General features: G+C 39.6%; 1 protein-coding gene across 2 annotated transcripts; it reads left to right on the forward strand.

Annotated features, from left to right (window-relative positions):
* Positions 1-9,486: 9,486 nt before the first annotated feature.
* Positions 9,487-20,174, forward strand: LOC117545935 (G2/M phase-specific E3 ubiquitin-protein ligase-like). Of its 2 annotated transcripts, XM_034215982.1 has the most exons (6): positions 9,487-9,540; positions 13,231-13,528; positions 13,656-13,837; positions 18,468-18,619; positions 19,129-19,343; positions 19,651-20,174. In XM_034215982.1, exons 2-6 carry the CDS (start codon positions 13,369-13,371, stop codon positions 19,902-19,904), a joined length of 963 nt encoding a protein of 320 aa, XP_034071873.1. In that variant the 5' UTR covers positions 9,487-9,540; positions 13,231-13,368; the 3' UTR covers positions 19,905-20,174. The 2 variants fall into 2 exon arrangements, with proteins under 2 accessions (XP_034071873.1, XP_034071867.1); XM_034215976.1 differs by lacking the exon at positions 9,487-9,540 and having other exon boundaries at positions 13,099-13,528.
* Positions 20,175-20,699: the final 525 nt, after the last annotated feature.

A 20,699-nucleotide genomic window follows, 5' to 3' on the forward strand; every position in this document is an offset into this window, starting at 1 on the left:
ATATATTTATTTTTATTTTTATAAATAATAAAAAACGTGTTTATTGGGGGAGGGCAGGAATGTCAAATGGGAGGGCCGGGCATGCAAGGAGTGACGGCAGCAAAATCAGTTGGACGAGATTGAATGGTAAAGTTGTCCATAAAAAACTATTATATTCGTAAAGTGTACATCTAATATATATATATATATATATATATATATATATATATATATAAATTAATTTTATATAAAACAATATATTTTTGAGTGGGCTGTATCTGTCGAAAATTGCATATATATATAAATATATATAAATATAATTGGTTGTAAAAATTGTTTTTTTATTTGCTTGATACAAAAGGACATTCTTTATAACCAATTGCTTTATTATCACGCATTTGTAATATTTGTATGCTAGAACTGTTGTATTCTTTTTGAAAAATAAAAAATAAATAGCTCACTTGTCATTCATTTTTATCCTTAATTATCCATCCAACACTGAAAAGGTGGTCCTTGTGAAGAATCTCATCACTATATTCCCTCAGCTGAAAGTCATTTACAACAATAGTTTGCTGAAGATTAAGTTTGTTTTAACCAAGGTATAAGGTTTTTTTAGGTGTGATTTTATGAATTATCTATTCTGTCAACATTTGATGAATTAGAAAAATATTAATATTTTTAAATGTTAACAATTATTTTCTTAATGACATATTGTGCTAATGAAATCCTTGTAAATAAATGTCCAATGAATGTATTCTTGCATTCGATTTTTTGAATGAAAACCATATCCACCCCCTGGTACTTCCAGTAATCGTCATTGACACACAATGTGCAGATATAACACAATCAAATGTTAATTCTGGTTAAAGAAATATAACACAAAATGTGCAGAAATAACAAATGAGTGTGTTCATCTTGGTTACACATTTATGACACACAATGTGTAAAATGTGCACATTTTGTGTGTAAACATGATTTACACATAAATAAACACAACATGTGTTGTCCCTGAGCACACTCTGTAGTTGAAATTCAACACATGTTGTGTCATTTTTGACACATCCCTTCTAAGAGTGTACAGCAGACAGTAGCTAGCAATTTTCGACAGATACAGCCCACTCAAAAATATATTGTTTTATATCAAATTAATTTATATATATATATATATATATATATATGCAATTTTCGACAGATACAGCCCACTCAAAAATATATTGTTTTATATAAAATTAATTTATATATATATTAGCTGTACACTTTACGAATATAATAGTTTTTTATGGACAACTTTACCATTCAATCTCGTCCAACTGATTTTGCTGCCGTCACTCCTCGGCTCTTGGTAGTTCAGGCATTTATCAAACCTTGCAATTCCGGGTTTCCTGGCAGCTGTCAATCAAAGTCCAGTGGCTCCGCCCCAAAGTGCCAGAAACTTTTCACACACGCGTAGACAGACTCCGCGAGGATGATACTCCCGCGAGCGAGCGCAGAGCCGCTCGCGGGCGCAGAGCCGCTCGCGGGCGCAGAGCCGCTCGCGGGGGTTTAATCTGCGTGCGAGGGTCATTTTATGCGCGTGTAAAAGCACATTTTCCGCTCGTGAGTAGCTTGTTTTACGTGCTAGAATATTGACCCAAATCTGACTCCATATCATCGCCTGTATTGAGCGTTCGCCGTTTTTTCACCCTTCTCAAAGCTTTTTTCTCTCTTTTGAGTGATATATCAGATTAAACAGCAAACGGCTGAATAAATAATGTGCATATAATTGCGAGGAGGCTTGTTTTAAGGACACGTTTTTTAGATCTGTCACAATCTTCGTATTGGAATAAACTTCCCTTTTTGAGTGTATAGTCCCACTCTGTTATATTCCTCCTTCCTACAGAACAGACAATGACAGAATAATATGTGATTTGTCAATAGTCCTATTTCTTAAAACCTTCTCTGTTGTTTATGTGTCTGATAACCACGAATAGTAAGCAATGATATAACAGTAATGATATCACATGATCATGTCAGACACTGTGTTATTTTCAATCAAGCCTAAAAGATAATGTGTTCAAACTGGCTTCACTCACTTGAATTGCTCCTTTGAATATAATTTTTATATATCCCTACTCAACACATGTTTGTATTGTAATGCCACTCATATTTTGTTTTTAAATTGTATTTTAAGGTGACATTGAATGCTTTGAAAGGTGCCCTAAAATAAAGTGTATTATTGGTGTCAATAGGGAAGATCTGCACTGTTCTCTACATAACATGTTCAGAGCAGGTATTTCTCCTGCCGGATTTGGAACCCCCCCTATATCTCTCTCCAGGATAGTCACAACTTCACCAAAATCACACTGGTGCTTGCTGTTCCCCTCTAGTTTATGCTCACCAAAGCATTTCACTCTGGGCCCAGCAAGTCAAAAACTAAAGAGGGGCTTCCATATCCGGCAGTGCAGTTGTTAGAGCTGCCAGATTTTGAAGCGCCCCCTGTAATTTTGGCCAGGATAGTCACAGACTCACCAAAATCACACTGGTGCTGACGTCACCTTTGCGCGTCCCCGCGAACAGGGCTTCAATCCACGGCAAGGCTTCAACCTACGGCATAACACCGGCAATAGCATCTCTTGAACCCGCACAGTGCTTTAACAGCACTCGGTTTATTCCACTCACGTGCACACGCCCACCTGCTGGCTCCTGTTAGAAATTAAAATCAATGTTTTGATGGCATAATGTACCTTAAATGTACCTTCAGTTTAAATGCTGTTTTATACTGAAAAACCAGAAAATTATTGTGCACAACCAGTTAAGCTTTTATTCTGAAAATCCTTCATCTCCGGTTAGCATGTGGCTAGTTTACCATTTCTTATAGAGGTCAATTTAGTAGCGAAATGACATGGAGTGTTGCACACCGAAACCTACTGATTTTAACACTGCAACTATAGACGTATTATTATTGCTGAATATTAAATGAAGGTATAGTTTATTTAAATAAAGTTATTGTTTACAGACGTGGGTAAGATGTGACAACATCCGGAATGACCAGAAACCAAACCAGCCGTGAAGTATTTTCTGTATTTGTTAGAATATTAACTACAACGTTTAGAATGTGTTAAAGGAAAAGTGATGAAAGACAATATGAGGAGAAGAGGCGTGTTTAAGTATATATTGAATGTACAATGCCTGAATCCTCTGTTTAAACGTAACGACGGACATTAAGATGTGGAGGGCCGGCCCGCAGGGAGGAGCCTGCAGAAGCTATATAACAGCAGCACCTGAGCGGTTCGGCCTCTTTTCTCTGCTAGCGGGGAGCCAGAGGCAGCTGCTTTTCTGTCAGAAAATATCCTGTTTGTGACTTTACCGCGCCTTTTTTATTAATTAAAGTACCAATTTGAAAACATCTCAGAGACTCCATTTAGTCTCCTTTTTAAGCTTCTCTTTCCTGGACGCGAGAATAACCATCACAGTTAACAATTGGTGACCCTGACGTGATTCTCGTTGCACCGGGAGAGACTATACACGCGGCTGTTCTCCGGAGCCGCTGGCAAACCCGTTCGACACACAGAGAGCTCAAACTACGGTAAAGAAGAAGCCTGTTACGTCAAAATTCTTCAATAGTTTATGCAGAACAATCTTAGGACTGTGTGTTGGACGGCTGCTTCCGGTTCCTGAAAATAGCTGGGAAATTAATGTTAAAACAACCAAATTTGTAACAATAACAATCATAACACGTGGCGTTGCATTTTCACAAGCAGGGTGAGTTCAAATTACTTATTTTTCTTATATTTAACCCTGCATGCTATTTGTTTGTCTGTTATTGCATGTTGGCGAGGCTAATCATTTCAATTGTTTCTTGTTACGTCTCAATTTAAACGTGAATGGTTTTAGGCCATTAATCAGTGGCGACTGGTTGAGACAAGAACAAAGTGGAGTGAGTGTTTGTGTTAAGGACAGTGTGAGGCTGTTTTTACTTTTTACAAGTTCTTTGTGTGATGATGGCAATCATTTAAAGTGTTTCTTGTTACGTCCTAATTTAAACGTGAATGGTTCTAGGCCATTAATCAGTGGAGACTGGTTGAGACAAGAACACAGTTGAGTGAGTGTTTTAATTACAGCAAGGGGCTTTCTTATTAAAAAAGTCCTTTTTGAGGAAAAGGCCTGAAAAGTTTGAAGCTTTCAGTGGTTGTTTTTTCTGTTTTCTAACAGACATTGCGCGTGGATTACGACAAGGAGTGCGACATTCGTGCGTTAGATAGACGATATTCTGCTGATTGTGTTTGCTTGGCGCCTTACTTTGTCCCATGATAGCGTGTTTAAACAGAGGAGATAACCATACTGGCTCTTAAAGTCAAAACATTACGTACACAGGTTGAAGCCTGTGACGTAAGGGTATAAGGCCCATTTATAATTGTAAATTACATAGAAATGTTATTTTAAACTGCAGTGTTGTTTTGTGTTGAGAATTAAAAGATCACCCTCATTATTTCAACTCCGCTCTGAGAGCCACGAGGTGTTTTCAAATCCCTTTGTTCTTCAGGTCAAAGGTTGGAAAATCAGTTGCCATCTTGTCTTGTCCTCGTGTTTACAATGAGCAATGGCAGTCACCATTTCGTGAAATGCTAATTTGAAAGTACTCAGTCCTACTCACATGAGCCTAGGCACTCCATCTTGAGAAGGACAAATCATATTTCTTGGCAGAGTTGGAACTATAAAATAGACAGGTTATCTTACCGTGGGAAGTTTGATATTTGTAGGAGTCTGTATTTGAGATATTCTTGTTTGCAAGTGCGTATTGGCGGTTTATTTGAGATATTCTTGTTTGCAAATGTGTTTTGGCGGTTATGTGCTGTGTTGTTTAACCATATTCTAATTTTCTTCTCATTTTTAAGGAAATAAGCTTCTTCTTGTTAAAAAGAGGTCAGTTTTGCAACAGCTATCCCTAGTGGATTGAGCTGGAAATTACAACAGCGCACTCTGCTGGTAATACAGAATTATTACAAAAATACTATAACATTTTGAAGCTTGATTATGAATGAACACATGCGCAAATCGCCAGGACAGAATTACAAAGTGGTTTCTAATTAAAAGATGAGAAACTTTCAAACTAGGCTGTAGAATATTCAAACACCAATTGATTAAAGCTAACACAAATTATGACATTTACATAATTTCATACACTTTGGTATGCACTGTAGCCTACACAGTAGATTTAGATTTTCACCAGATTTCTAATTTTCATATTTTAAAGTCAAAACCATACACTGTACAATTTTTTATTTTATCATTTCAGATTTTAAAATTTGCATAATTTGTATCTTTTAATTAACTTTATTATTTTTAAAAAAATCATAAAAAATAAAATAAAATAAAAAATCTATAAAATGAAGAAAAAAAAACTTAAAAAGCCCAGATTTAAAGTTAGGTTCGGATGACATAGGATATTACTGATCAGGAACGACGGTGCTAGTCAGAAGATTGGTGCTTAATCTTTGATAACTTAATAATATTCATTTGAATATGAAGAGAGCATGTCACCAAAACAAACTAAGCTGGGACTAGACGCAGAGCCAGGCTCAACTGCAGATATCAAGGAAAGGGTAATAATCTGATCAGATGCTTTAACCTTTCCAATTACAATAACTATATGGAGTGAAGATGAAGAAAGATTTATAAGAGTTACAAGTCTGATACTCCATCTGGAATATGCCAGCCTATTGGCACACAGCATAAATGTGGTCCGAGTAGCAGACCTGCCAGTGAGGGAAGACATAGCAGAAAAAACAAGACACCGTAGCTTGTAGGAACAAGACAAGGAGAAGGGAGGGGAAACTTCCAGAGAAGGCAGGGCAGACACCTCCAACAATTCAAGCTCAGGAAGAACCAGAGAATGCAGGGCAGACACCTCAAACTGTTAAATCTCAGATAGTGCCAGAAAATCAGAAGCAGAACCAACAACCAGGAGGTTTCCATGATGACAACGGAGGCAGGGGGTCCCAGAGATGTCAAAGACGAACAGCATTGCCAAACATGACCCAAATGCCACTGACACCCTGGTATCAACCACAACAATGAGGAAGCTCAGAGGGCCAGACCACCAGGTGATGCATCTTCAGCACAAGGGTATTTTGAAATCCAGCTACATTGAGCCATATCTGTCACCACAGAAGGGAGAGGTTTAATGTTTAATGTAAAAACAAAATCGAGAGTAGCATTTGCATTTACACATAAAGCCTCCACAGAATAGAACATTTAGCAGACTATTTTTGTAATTATGAGAAGGAAAGAGATTACGAGTGATGTTGTTCCCCCACACAGAAAACTATTGTGTCCACACAGCTAGTGAGGTCAAGACGACGGGTTTCCACCAAAAAATATGAAGACGGAAACCTAGTACTCGCCCAAGACGGAGGATCCATACCAAATCCTCCTGTTTACACCGACTGCAGTTCAAGGGGCGGCGATACACCTGACGTGGAGCTGTTGAGACCTAAAAACAGAAACTCCATTCTGCTGTGGTGAAGTCTGGCTACAAAGGGAGGTGTCCGATAGGGTCGCTTGTCTCAAACCAGTGAAGAAGTCAACAAGAACCCAGCAGAACTAGAGAGTGACTGTTAGCGGGAGAACAGTGACGGAGCGACAGAGACTGGCACAACATTTTCCAGCCAGTACATAGATAGACCCCGTCAGAAGACCGGGGCTGTGTTTAAAGGGGAACTTCATTTATTGTTAGTGGAAGTGTAGTTTTTTAGTCAAACAATTATGTGATTTATGGAGTCAGATTACATTTTTCTCATAAACACAATTTTATAATCGGTCTGAAGTATCTGTTTTAAGGCAATGAGCTGCAGATTAAATAACATAACACTGATTGAGAGCTTGGATGAAGAAGTTGTAGGGTTTTTACAACAGTTTCAAGAATCAGTTTTTTATTTATTTATTCTCGAGTAATTTTACTGATTTATAATGTAGTGCGTAAGGCACTATCTAATTTTGAGTGAGTGCCACCAGCCCTTCATGCATGTCACCCTCTGTGAGAATGGTTCGTATGTTTCCCTCTAGTTTAGATAAATATTATTTTATTATATCTTTGTACAGCAGTATCAAACAATCCTCTAATCCTAGAATTATTGAGACGCATTAGCGACACCAGGGGTATTGTTTTACGCAGCAACAATGATGCATAATACCAGGACAAAAGCCATTATTGCAACAAGTAAGCCATTTTTTGTGCTAATGGCAGATTTTAGTGAATATGTTTTATACCATCAGAAAGCCACACATCATACGATATTTTGTACGCCTTATGGGTACACGGAGAAGTTATATTTATTTAATGCAACGTTATGGGTTTTACATGTCCTGTTCAGAATAGGGTAATCATTGCAATATTAATTGAGCATGTTCTGCTCAAAGGAGGGAGTGTCATGATTATACAGATATGTTGATTTCAGTGACGTTGTAGTTAATAAATAATAACATGTAGTTAATAATAGGTCTCATAACGACAAAAGGTATGCCAAAGCTTGGGCCTCCTACAAGGAGGGAGTGGTCCAGTTTTAGATATTAGACGAATAAAAGTAATGAATATGTCAGAACTCTGAGTAATATAATCCAAGTTTTGTCTACACAGGCTAAGAAAGCTACAGAGATACAAGACGAGACACCAGAAGAGACTCCTGTTCGGCCAGGTGATTGGGTGAGGGTGAAAGTTCACAAAAGACAGTGAGCTGATCCCCGGTGGACGGAACAGTGAGAAGTTGTAACGAACTTCACACGCGCTCCGGTTTAAAGGTAAAGAAAAAGGAGCAAATTGACACCACCTCACACATTGTCACCCTTCACTGGCAACTTCCAGAACATTATTGGGAGTTAGGACTGATTTGGCAGAGCTGGAACAAAACAATAAATAGAAATAAGATAAAGATAGAAACAGCTCAAAAGACGAATTGTCTATAGATTTGTATAGATAGTACACTAAAGTGAAAACCTATTTTTGTTTTACATCTGAAAAAGAGTCCAATTTTAGTATACGTTATTATAGTACTCATTATTTAAATTCTGTAACTGACACCAAGGGAGAAAATAGAGATGATGTCAAGAACAAAGCCAAAGCTATTGTGGGGTCCCCTAGGGATAAGAGTCAGAATAGCATTGTTGATTGTGCTCATTACACTTGGCACCTTTCTGGTTGGATGGGGAGTACTATATCAAGTAAGACATGGATCCATTAGTCCACTCATAGAGAATGCCCACATCACTAACAAAACTCCAGCTGTGTTTCAGAGAGTTTCACTTATCCCCAGAGCCAAAAGATCAGCTGAGCAACAAGAGGAGGAGTTAGAAATACTCGGTCCCAAAGGTGAGGCGATTACAATCAAGATGATTCACCCCCCATATATGCAGTTCTTGTATCAAATGATGAGATGGGTTTAAGTGATTGGGATATGTAGGTGATGGGAATTTACAGATTAGGGGAATCTAAAAATACACTGGATCCATGTTTTAGTCTGTGCCAGAAACACCCCTGTTAAGTTTATGGACAACCGACCGGTGACCTGAGCACAATTATTGAAAATGATTACAGTAGAAACAGGCTACTAACCCACAAGTACAGCTTTGTACGTACAAACTCTATGAACAAAATTCCCCAGCAGATTGTGGCGACATTGCAGATATGTTCAGTCACAAAAGTTACTTATGTTCTAAATAACAGTGAGATTTAAAGTAATGGAGAAAATATGGGGACGTTCTTTTATAGTGCGTGAAATATGTGGTGCTTGAAACATGTAGGTATTTTTAATTTATAGAAGAAAATGGTTTCCTGAAAGAGTTATTTGGAGTAGCCATGTTACAGTGGGTGGAAACAATGTTTAGGGATATGGCACAACCATTAGTAGACATTAATTGGGTTTAGATGACATTTAACATCTAAGACAGATAGTAAGATTAGGAAAATAGAGTGGAAAGGATTGGATATATTTTACCTCAGTGTGTTAGAATTAGCTATAGGTAATGCGTCCCGAGATCTCTCTCTCTCTCTCTCTCTCTCTCTCTCTCTCTCTCTCTCTCTCTCTCTCTCTCTCTCTCTCTCTGCCTGTCAGACTGCTACGACCCCATCTTCAGACAAATGACCGCACCACAGGAGACTCCTCCTCTTCCATCGAACAGACGGGAGAACCCGAGCTGAACCAACAACGACCTGAGGCATCCAGAACCATCTCCACCTGAGGCATCCAGAACCAAACCAGCATGCTGACAAAGAGGCAAACTCTCATCGGTCCCTCAAACAGGACATGAAGTTCCAAACTGAGCCGCGAGATTTGGCACAAGAACAGAGTGTGGGACATGAGAGCAGAATACACCACTCCATGCAACAGCCAAGAGACTGAAAAGGAGGAGATGAAATGCAAAGCAGTTGGGCCACTGAAAAGAATTACAGCGGGAAGATCCAAGTGCGGATGGACTGAGGAGAAGACAGGACGGAGGAGGAGACAGAACCAGAGGAGTTGGCATGGGCCAGCAGAACGTGAGGGGGTCGTGGCTTGACGACCAGAGGGGGAGAGAAGGAACACAGGAGTGAGTGAGTTTACACATAAACACACTTATTAGAAAATAATCCTAAAAACACACTGAGGGTGGAACATATTATTCAATCTTTTCATAATATAAACAAATTATTCTTATAGAGATTCTTATTCATGTGAGAATTTGGGGAAGATTTAATTTGTTACAAAATAGATAGCAGGCAAATCTTTATTTGAATGGAAAATGTTAAAGGTAGAGCTGGGACCAAGCCAAAGAAAGTATTCCAATCTAGAGTATTGGTTTCACCTTTGTAGCATGGTTATTACTATAGGAGAACTGTTAAGGTGGAAATAACATTTGTTTGTCGTCCAAGATGTAGAGTTTTAAAAAGACACTAGGCAAAGAGCGATTGAAGATTTTAATTTTGAAAAAACTAGTATAATTGGGAGTAATACATGCGGGGCCTTGGATCACTCATTTTAATGGTGCATATTTTCGACAACAAATATCGTTCAGGGAGAAGGGGTTGCTCAACCCACCCTGCAGATGTTTTAAATCTTACTTACAGCTTCAGAGGGAGCGCACGGCACCAGAGTATGAGTTTTAAAAGACAAGTGCCACCACCTCCTAATGCTCATCCATTTAATCAGTGATGACCTGACATTTAGAGATGTTATTTAAAAGGAGAAACATATCTGCCATGAGTGAAAATTCCTGAATTGAACTACAAACCATTAATGAAATGACTTCTGTTTTTGAAGTCCTTGTTAGAGCACCCAAGGTTCCACACACTGTTAAAGGGGGTTAGCATAGTTATTTAAGTAGACCAGAAATGAAAATAAATTAGTATAATGAGTTATTGATATTCCACCGGTTTTCACACCATTTCAGGGACTTTATCACTGTATTAGAACAGACCACCCCAAAGCCAGTAGGGCTAAGAGACCAGTCCCAGGGGGAGTTTAGGCTCCAGGGTAAAAGGATAGCATAGGGGCGACCTGGGGAGGCCTAAATGTAGCACTCATTCCATGTCCTAAAATACAGATTGATCACGACGGCCTCTTCTAGAGAACATATTACTTTCATACCTTAAATGGTATGAAAGGAGGGAGGGTACATTTCTCATGAGGAGACAGTTACAAATGCTAGTAGAACAAGACGGCCCACCCCAATACAGATGTTGATGAAAATGATGAGTTAGTTTGAATGATGTTAAACGATATGGATGTTCAGAGATGAGGTTGTTCAATGAATGTCCAGCCGATGTGATTCTTTAAATGATGAAATTATGTGAAGAAGTGAGCAAAATAAAATGCTAAAATGGAGTGAATCCATTTCAATTTACTTATACTATTACAAGATAGTGTATTTTTATTTCAATTTACTCTATACTATTCCAAGATAGTTTATTTCATTTTTATTATTTTTCACTGTTCTATATGGTAGATTTCATGTATTTTCGAATCATTACTATTCTAAAATGGGTAGTTTATTTTCACTTTGTAAAAACAAGTGCCTTAACACTGAGCGTGGTATGAGAACGGTTTCTGTGAAAGGAGGGAGGAATAAATGTTCTGATACCAAGCCATTGCTGCTATTTTGAAGAACCATATTGAATGTTAACACTAGAAGTTATGCACAAGGGAAAACTTTTATGTTTGAACACAGTCAAAGTATTTTTGTATTTTTGTAAAATTGAGGATATTCGCACTATTCCATTTTGATTGTATGTTTTTGATATGAATTATGTACTATGCAGAGTTCAGATGAAGAACTCATTGATTTCAGTATTATACACACCTTTTAGGTGTGTAAGGAGGGACTGTTAGAAATTAAAATCAATGTTTTGATGGCATAATGTACCTTAAATGTACCTTCAGTTTAAATGCTGTTTTATACTGAAAAAACAGAAAATTATTGTGCACAACCAGTTAAGCTTTTATTCTGAAAATCCTTCATCTCCGGTTAGCATGTGGCTAGTTTACCATTTCTTATAGAGGTTAATTTAGTAGCGAAATGACATGGAGTGATGCACACCGAAACCTACTGATTTTAACACTGCAACTATAGACGTATTATTATTGCTGAATATTAAATGAAGGTATAGTTTATTTGAATAAAGTTATTGTTTACAGACGTGGATAAGATGTGACAACATCCGGAATGACCAGAAACCAAACCAGCCGTGAAGTATTTTCTGTATTTGTTAGAATATTAACTACAACGTTTAGAATGTGTTAAAGGAAAAGTGATGAAAGACAATATGAGGAGAAGAGGCGTGTTTAAGTATATATTGAATGTACAATGCCTGAATCCTCTGTTTAAACGTAACGACGGACATTAAGATGTGGAGGGCCGGCCCGCAGGGAGGAGCCTGCAGAAGCTATATAACAGCAGCACCTGAGCGGTTCGGCCTCTTTTCTCTGCTAGCGGGGAGCCAGAGGCAGCTGCTTTTCTGTCAGAAAATATCCTGTTTGTGACTTTACCGCGCCTTTTTTATTAATTAAAGTACCAATTTGAAAACATCTCAGAGACTCCATTTAGTCTCCTTTTTAAGCTTCTCTTTCCTGGACGCGAGAATAACCATCACAGTTAACACTCCCTATACTGGGGTTTACAGCGGGGGCGGGGAGTGTAGAACAGTGTTTCTTCCGCTGGGGATGGGCAAGAATCAGCCACGCTGTGATTACTCCTTATCCCGTAAGCAAGGAGATCGATCCAAAGAGCCCTTCCGTAAACACGGGGGCTCCCAGGAGATCAACACGATCCTCTTTGGAAAAAATGCCATGCGGCGTGATATCCCAGGGACATCACAAGGCCGGCAGCGGCGGCGGCCTGTGATAAAGTAGGGTCGACCCTATATCATGTGAAGCCACCGAGCACCGGTCCCCGGGGGAACCGGGCCTGGGGCCAGGCTTGTGGACCAAGCTACTTAATCAGCCTTGCGGCCCAATAATCGCTCTGACCTTGTGAGGCGGGGGCATCTCTAGCAATGAGCGAGTAACCCACACACCCGCCGCCATGATCATCACCCAGGGAGTGTACAGCCCTGGGCGGTGGACTTCCATGGACGCCGGACTCGGAAGGAATGGCGAACGTGAAATGACACCGCCTCGGCCATATCCTGGTCCCCCAAACACTCGAAGCAGAGGTGGTGGGGGTCGGCGCCCGCTATCTTTCGTTCTCTTTCTTCCTTTCTCTCAAAAAATACGTCTCGGACTCAGTGCTAGGCTATCACCCCGGGGCCGGCTACGTCCATAGAAATCTCAGTAGGTGAATGCTTGCATGATAAGGTAGTACCCATAGAGTCCAGTAGAGGGCGGAGCCTGTGAGAGATATAACCACAGAAACCCAAGCCAGTGCAGTTGAGCAAGAATCCAGTGGCAGCATGGCCAGAGAGACCCAGCGCAGTGCAGTTGATGACTATACCTACCTCTCGATCATGGGTTCCATCTCTGACCATTCATCTGATGATGAGGAGTTAAAACAAGCGATTATGGCCAGTCTTCAGAGTCATATGTAAGTGAGTGGGTGATAAAAATAGTGCAGTAATTAAAGATAAACAGGAACAGGGTGAGCATGAAGTGAATCTGATAGGACTTTTTACAATATTGACTTCATATAGGCACACCAGCCACTAGCCATTTTCCACTTGTAAAATCCTTTAGGTGTGCAATGGGGGTTTTGTTGTTGAAAAGTATGCTCTTATCCCTATCCTAAAACTTTTTTTTCTTTCTACAGGGAAATCGCAAACACCAAGTCTTCACAGGAAGTGTTCCTCGATCTTGCATCCAAAATTGAAAGAAACCAAAGATGCAAGTTTAACATAAATAGGTCGGCAGTTCTGGATGGTGACTTTCCTACAATCCTGCATCCCAGATGTTCGTCAAGTTTTCCGATGACTTGGGAATAGATGAAGAGGCTGTGGACCTCGGTGGCCCAAGGAGAGAGTTTTTAAGACTCCTTATGGAAGCATTGGCACTGTCACCAATGTTTGAAGGAAGGGAAAGCAAATTGAACTTGGCTCTACACAGTACTGGTAAGTGTGATATATTTGGCCGATGTGTATTAATTTATTGGTACTCCTTATGATCACAGCCCTTTAGTCAAATATTTTTCCCATTCTTTTAATACTGTGTTTTTTCATAAATCTAATTTGTCTCCAGCTTTAAGAGAAGATCGGTATTTCATTGCTGGACAGGCCATTGCTGTTAGCCTTGTTCATGGGGGTCCTCCACCAGGATTCCTTGCACCAACACTGTATTCATGTCTTGTTGGTGGGCACTCCTCAATTAAGCCTGACTTGGAGGACATTGTTGACGCTGACCTTTATGAAAAGGTTAAAAAGGTATATGCATTGTAAATATATTGGAATATGCTAATCTTGACTATATTTTCATTCGATATTAATGCCACAGCTTGACCACAAAAATGTAAATAATAATAGAAACAATATTTGTTTTCCTCAGTAATCTTGGGTGTCTAACATAAATGGATATAGCACTGAGTTATAATCAGCCAGTCAAATGTGTTCAGAATTTAAACCACTATTTTTAGCGAAACAGATATGTCACACAGACCCTGTCTGCCTCAAAATCCCCTGCAAATGCTATAGGCTCATTGGTCGTAACTGTGCCATTCTAGCTCATCTCAAAGTCTTGCTGAAATTCTGCAATTGGCTGCGGAATAACTACGTTACTTTCGTTATAATTTGTCAGCATTATGCTGCAATCTTTATGTAAATCCACGTTAGCAGTACAAGATGTACTTAATAAGAGGATTTCTGATATTAACAATTTAATTTCCAGGGCTCGACATTAAGGACTGCCCGATGGCCCGGGGCCATCTAGTATTTAGATCGGGCAATGAAGCCTCACCTGCTGGTTGCCCGATCGGGCAATTCTTTCACACACACATACGGGTTTTGGGCCGAGGGCGACACCGTACTTCCGGTATCAACCATTTCACACGAGGTGCATACAGAATATCATAGTCGATTGCCTTAATTAATATAGTCAACGCTAAAATACCACATATATGCATTGGCATGATAATATTATTGTGACAAGTGGGGTATTCACCTGGTGTTTCCAGAAGATAGACGTAGGTGCTGCCAAAATCGACCGAAGGCCACTTTTGAGGGTCGTAATTCCATACATTGTACATCCAACAACCCACACAGCTCTAGTTTACGCTGGTAACGACCTAGAGCACACCCCTCAAGTCCAGAGATGTAATCCGAAGACATGCAGCGATTTCTTCGGTCGTTAATTCAGAAAAAAAACCTTGTGCGCTCTGCCTGGCAACATAAGATAGCTGTTTATATTAGCATTGCCAGGATTTTTGCACCTCCAGAAAAATGGCGTCTTTATAAAAAAATATATGGCGCGCGTTGCATTGTGGGTAGCTGTGACGTCACTGTGTGTGAAAGAATCTATTATGCCAGTATCATGCAGCTCGCGGATCCAGTAATGAGTGAGCCAACAGTAAAACTAAACATATCTATAACTAGTTTAGGTAGTTTGAGAGGTAATTAAAATAGCTACGTGTGATATTCTAACCTGAAGTGTGTGTTTTGTCCGCTCACCGCTGCATGTGATTATGCAGAGCTGCGTGTCGACTCGTCAGCAGCAGCTGATCTCTCTCTCCCGTCAGATTAGACTTCACTCGCGTTTATGTCCATATCGATCAGATCCAGCTAGTTCTAGCTAATGATATGACTACCTGCTTATTAAAAGACACCTACACAATAAGTGTTGCTATGCAACTGGGTGAGGCCACAAAGTATAGCACAGCATTATGCATTTGTTTACATGCCCACCGGAACCCTGAGGCATTACCAACAGATCAACGCACAATCAACCCATACAGGACATCTCTTTCTCCACATTAAGTGTTACGGCCCGTACACACAGCAGCTTTTGGTGATTTGTCCACCGCTTCCAACGCGTCTCCGCCCATTGACTTTGAATGGGGATAACGTCACTTTCCCTCGCTTGTCGCCGAACTGCATTGTGGGGGGGCGAGGCGAAGATTTCCAGGATTTCCAGGATGTTCAGGATTCCAAAGTTGAACAATGTTCAACTTTTGAGGCTGAGCTGGAAGCGACAGCCAATCAGATCCGTTTATGCAAATCTGACAGTTCAAGCGCTAGCCAATCAAACCGCGTGCAAGCTGGGAGAACCAGACCCGCAGTTCATTTCTATATTCCACAAAAATGGAGGAGAAGTTAGTTATTGCGGTAGCAAATCACCCGGTTCTTTATGACCAGTCCCTATTTACTTACCGGGATACAAACCGGAGGAACCAGGCATGGAGGGAGGTGGCAGAGGCAGTGGGTGAAACTGGTAGGTTTTCGCTTGTTTGGGGATTTTATATCCAGTTTACTTCGTTGCTAGTTTACTTCGTTGCTAGCAAGCATAGACAGTATCATTAGCCAGCATGGAATGTAGCATAAAATAGCACCATAAACATTAATCTCATAAATGTTCAAAATGTTAAAAAAATAAATGTTCATCATAGCCCTTCCTATTTGACAATAGTGTAGAAGAACCGGGTTTTTTTGCTTTGTATGTCGGGGGCGGGATATTCATGTGATATTCATGTGATTGGTTGTTGGTTGCGAAATCCCCAAGCTGTCAGACACGCCCAGCTCCAGGATTTTCAAGATTTGGTCAAAGCTGCTGTGTGGACACACCGTTAGACATTAGAATTGACTATTCTTGTCTGTCACATACTCTTCTTGTCTGTCACATAAGTGGCGCAACTAAAGGGAAATTATTTTGACCGGACATTTTGACCGAAGAGATTTTGATATGCCGGCTAACGTCGCCATTTTGTGTGCTTCGCGGATGCGCTCGGCTCCTCTCGACTGCTGCTCGGGTCTGCTCGGTCAGCTTCCGGATGAGGAGGCATTCGTTCGACCAACTTACAGTAGATAACATTACAAACATTTTTAACAGGGGCCATAATAGTGTAAATAACGTTTGTTTTGTTTTGTTTTGAATGTAATGTTTTCTACTCTTTTACATCTGGGAAGGCATTTGCCTTCATCAGATGGAAAGTGTCTTGACCAACAACTTAAAAGAGTGTGGCACTCTGACCCACTCAACCCTGTTACTGATATTATCAGAATAAAGCATATTAATTTCAAAGTTATCTTTCTTGCATTAGATATCCAAGTTTGTCCTTGCCTTGAAAGTAGCATTACATGCTACATCTAGCAATAATTCCTGAGGTTAAAGCTAAAATTAGCATTGATTTTCAACCCTGTTACTTTCAACCCTGTTACTATAATTAGAGTAACAGGGGTAATTCTTCATTGGAAAATATGAATTTGATGCCTAGCTGGGCAAATCACTTTTTTTGATGGTTTATTATCTGTTTTTCCTAAATACATAAAAAAACATTATAAAATAAAAGGTTCATTTTTCAAAAATGTTGGTGTCTAAATTGTCCTCCAATTCTGGAATGACCCTTAAGTATTTATTATAGCTATGCAGGGCATGCAAGCGAGCAAACACAAACAAGAACAAACAAACAAGTGAAATGAAGAATAAAATTGAAATTGTACAATATAATATTGTGGTGGTTCATCTTATAATTCAGTCTAGAGAATGCACCAGACAGCATCTAAGACCTGCAAACATCTACATGTTCTAGGGGGAGGCCCCCCAAACCCTTCGTGCGTCATTTCGTCCGCGCGCATTTTTCAGGGCAATCTCTATTGGGCTCAGGGCCATCTGTAAATTAGCTTAGATGGCCCACAGGGCCATCTCCCAAAATCCTTAATGTCATGCACTGATTTCTTTTGACGTCTTCCATATCTTACACTGGTCTAAACTCTTGAAAGAAATAATTGGTCTGCCTTCTATATACATGATTTTAAACTATAACTAAACTATTTTTAATGAAAAGTACAGGTTTAGGTTCATTGTTACAACAGCTTCTGAGGACTTGTTCCCAGTATGGCATTGATTTTAATATTAAGTATAACGCCAAGAAGAGTAACATCATGATTGTACGAAGTAAAGAGGATAAAAAGGCTGTATTTCCTCATTTTATTCTCAGTAGTAACATTCTTCTTGTGTGCAGTGAGATCAAGTACCTTGGTCATTATATTTCTGATGATCTCACAGATGACAAAGACATCCATAGACAACGCTGCAAACTGTATGCCCAGGCAAACATATTAATGCGTAAGTTTCACAAGTGCTCTGTAGATGTCAAGGTATCACTTTTTAAAGCTTTCTGTACACCATTGCACACGGCTCACCTGTGGAGTAACTACAAGGCCAGAAGCATGCAAAAACTAAAAGTTGCATACAATGATGCTTTACGGTTGCTGCTGAGGGTACCAAGATGGCACAGTGCCAGCCAGCTGTTTGTTAACTTGGGGGTACCTACCTGTCAAGCCCTTTTAAGAAAATTAATGTACAAATTCATGTGTCGCCTAGTAGACTCGGACAATTATGTTATTTCGATTTTAATTAACCCTGTGAAGAGTTCTACCCGGTTCTCTTCCATGATTTGGAGACATTGGCGCAATAGCCTCTACAGACGGTGAGCATGTGTGGCTCGCTGTGATTGGACTGATTTTATGTTTTTATCTGTTTGTTTTATCTGTTTTGTGTTTAGCTTTTTATCTTATTTATTGATGTGTGTTTTGTCTTTTTGTGTGATGTGGACCTTGAGTCTGGAATAAAGATTGGAATTGTGTCACCAACAGAAAATATGTACTGCTGTTTAAATATCTGGTTTCTTAGATTCATGCCTCTTTTGTAGTATTTGCTGTTGATAAGAACTTAATCCGCAGTAAAGGCGCTACTTCTGCCGTTGCAGTTGAGTCGAGCCAACCCTAAGCTGTTTGACTTGACCCATGCTTTGTGGTTCCTCCCCCGACTGCACTCGGCTACACTCGTCTACTTTCCATGCAAGCAGCAGCTCATCTCAAACTTTCTTTTTTGTTTTGTTTTTAGGTGTCAGAATGTTCTTCTTTGAATGACCTCTTACACACCACAGAACCACTGCAAGATTTTCTTGCAAATGCAGGATGTCTCAGGCCGTTGAAATCCATAGAAGACATTACCATGTTCCAGGTGGCCCACAGAGTTGCAGGAGCATTTCAAAGGTTTGTGCAACACTATTGCCTATAAACCAAATTAGTGATATCATTTAGGTGCTAACAAAAAAGCTAAAGCTGACTATATTTTAAACCTTTTTTTCAAACAAAGATACAAGAAGAAAAATGTTTGAACGTGTATATTTGTATTGGAAAGAGATTGTTCCTTATAAAATAGGGCTGTGTAAGAATAAAATAAACACAATCAAATCAGTTAATGTGGTCAGAAACATATTACTCCCTGTAAATGAAGCTCTGAAGTATGTATTTTTGAACAAATTACATGTACTTAATTTTCACAATTGTTTGGCAAGTCTGAGCATATTAATTAAAGATTGTCACAAACATCAAACTTTGTTTTTGCCCTCTTAGATTTCATACTGATCTCTGATGGACATTTTTTATTTTCAAGCAATTTTTCTGCAATGGTGATGGAAGTTATCTCTTTAGTTCTTTACTATTAGCTAACACAATTGTTCACACAAATTCTTCTCTTGACCCTCATTTGTATACTGTAGATTTAAGGAGGGGCTAAAGGTCCTTAGCGTTCTAGATGCAATTAAAATGCATCCAGAAAGTTTCCGGCCTTTGATGTGCCACGAACCATCGGCTCTCACTGCTTGCGTAATGGACCATCTTTTCCATATCCTGCTGTCTGAAGTGGGAAGCAACAAAAGAAGGACAGAGGAGGTTGTGGTAGCCTTTTGGAGGGATTACCTGCAGGATGTGGAAGGTTAATACTGCTGCTAGATGTAGTACTGTCTCCAATGATGTTGATCACTTAGTGTGCAAAGACTTGCTACAACATAATGCCACATTGACATTACTCTTTTCATTGTCTGCCCTTTTCCTTAATCTTGCTTTGTTTCTATTTCCTTTTTCTTCCTTTCTTTCTGTCTTAAAATATCCTCTTACTTGTCACATGTTTGGTTTCTTTGTCTTTCATTCTTTACTAATAGATTTTTTCTGTATGGTATTTTGTACTTGCTGGTATGGTTTAAAATTGTAATTATTGTTTTGCTTGCTTTACTGTGTTTTAGATCAAGTGGGACCACCAAAGTTAGGGACAATCCTTGCCTTTGCAACAGGTGCAAGTGTCATTCCTCCAGTTGGCTTCTCTCCTCAGCCATCAATTGATTTCCTGCATGGGCATCCCTCCAGCCCCAAACAGCGTCTGCCCATGGCGAACACTTGCATAAACTGCCTGAAGTTGCCGCTGCTTGAGACTTATGATGATTTTAAAGAGTGCATGGACTTTGCACTAGGTAACACACAGGGTTTTGGAAGAGAGTAATGGGAACACTATGTTCGTTCCATCTACCTCGTTCAGGAGGTTTCAGCCAGGTTCTTGAAGCAATGTGAACAACAATTTTTGTTTTTTATTTTAGCGAAGTGCAAAAAAACATTATTCTTTGAAAGTCACTTTTATTATTTATCAACCATTGTACATTGCTTTATTAGTGCTGATTGAGTAACTGGGCACATAATTAAGGTATTATGGCCCAGTGGTGCAACAAATCACATAAATATATAACTGTTACTTTCAGTGTGTATAAAAAAAAAAAAAAAAACAGTGCTTGTTTTGTTATTTTAAAGGTGGGGTAGGTAAGTTTCAGAAACCGGCTCGAGTGCACTAAAATTTGAAAGTACACAGCCGAAAAGAATCCGCCCCTTCCTTCAGACATCCTTACAGAGCACCTCCTCCAACACACTTGAACGCGCACATGACGTCAGCAGACTGGTGAAAGTGGCCGCCTGTTGCTGGCGAGTCATTGAAGTACTGCTGTAATGCACGCCCAATGACGGCACGCCCAATGAGGGCACGAGATACATTTGTGCGTGCACGAGATGGAAGGCTGACAGACAGAGCGGTACTTTCTACAGTATTACGGCTTAATGGATTTTTTGTCAAAGCACTTAAGATATTCATTGCTATCGGGATGTTAAGAGCATTCTATGGAATATAACAAAAAGTGTATCTCGAGCCGGTTTCTGAAACTTACCTACCCCATCTTTAAGTGTGAACCATTTCCAGTGTTTGCGGTTCACTAAGAACATTCACCAGAACAAAAAAAAATGATATGCCGTG

The sequence above is a fragment of the Gymnodraco acuticeps genome, unplaced genomic scaffold (genome assembly GCF_902827175.1).
Source record: "Gymnodraco acuticeps unplaced genomic scaffold, fGymAcu1.1, whole genome shotgun sequence".
Taxonomy (NCBI): domain Eukaryota; kingdom Metazoa; phylum Chordata; class Actinopteri; order Perciformes; family Bathydraconidae; genus Gymnodraco; species Gymnodraco acuticeps.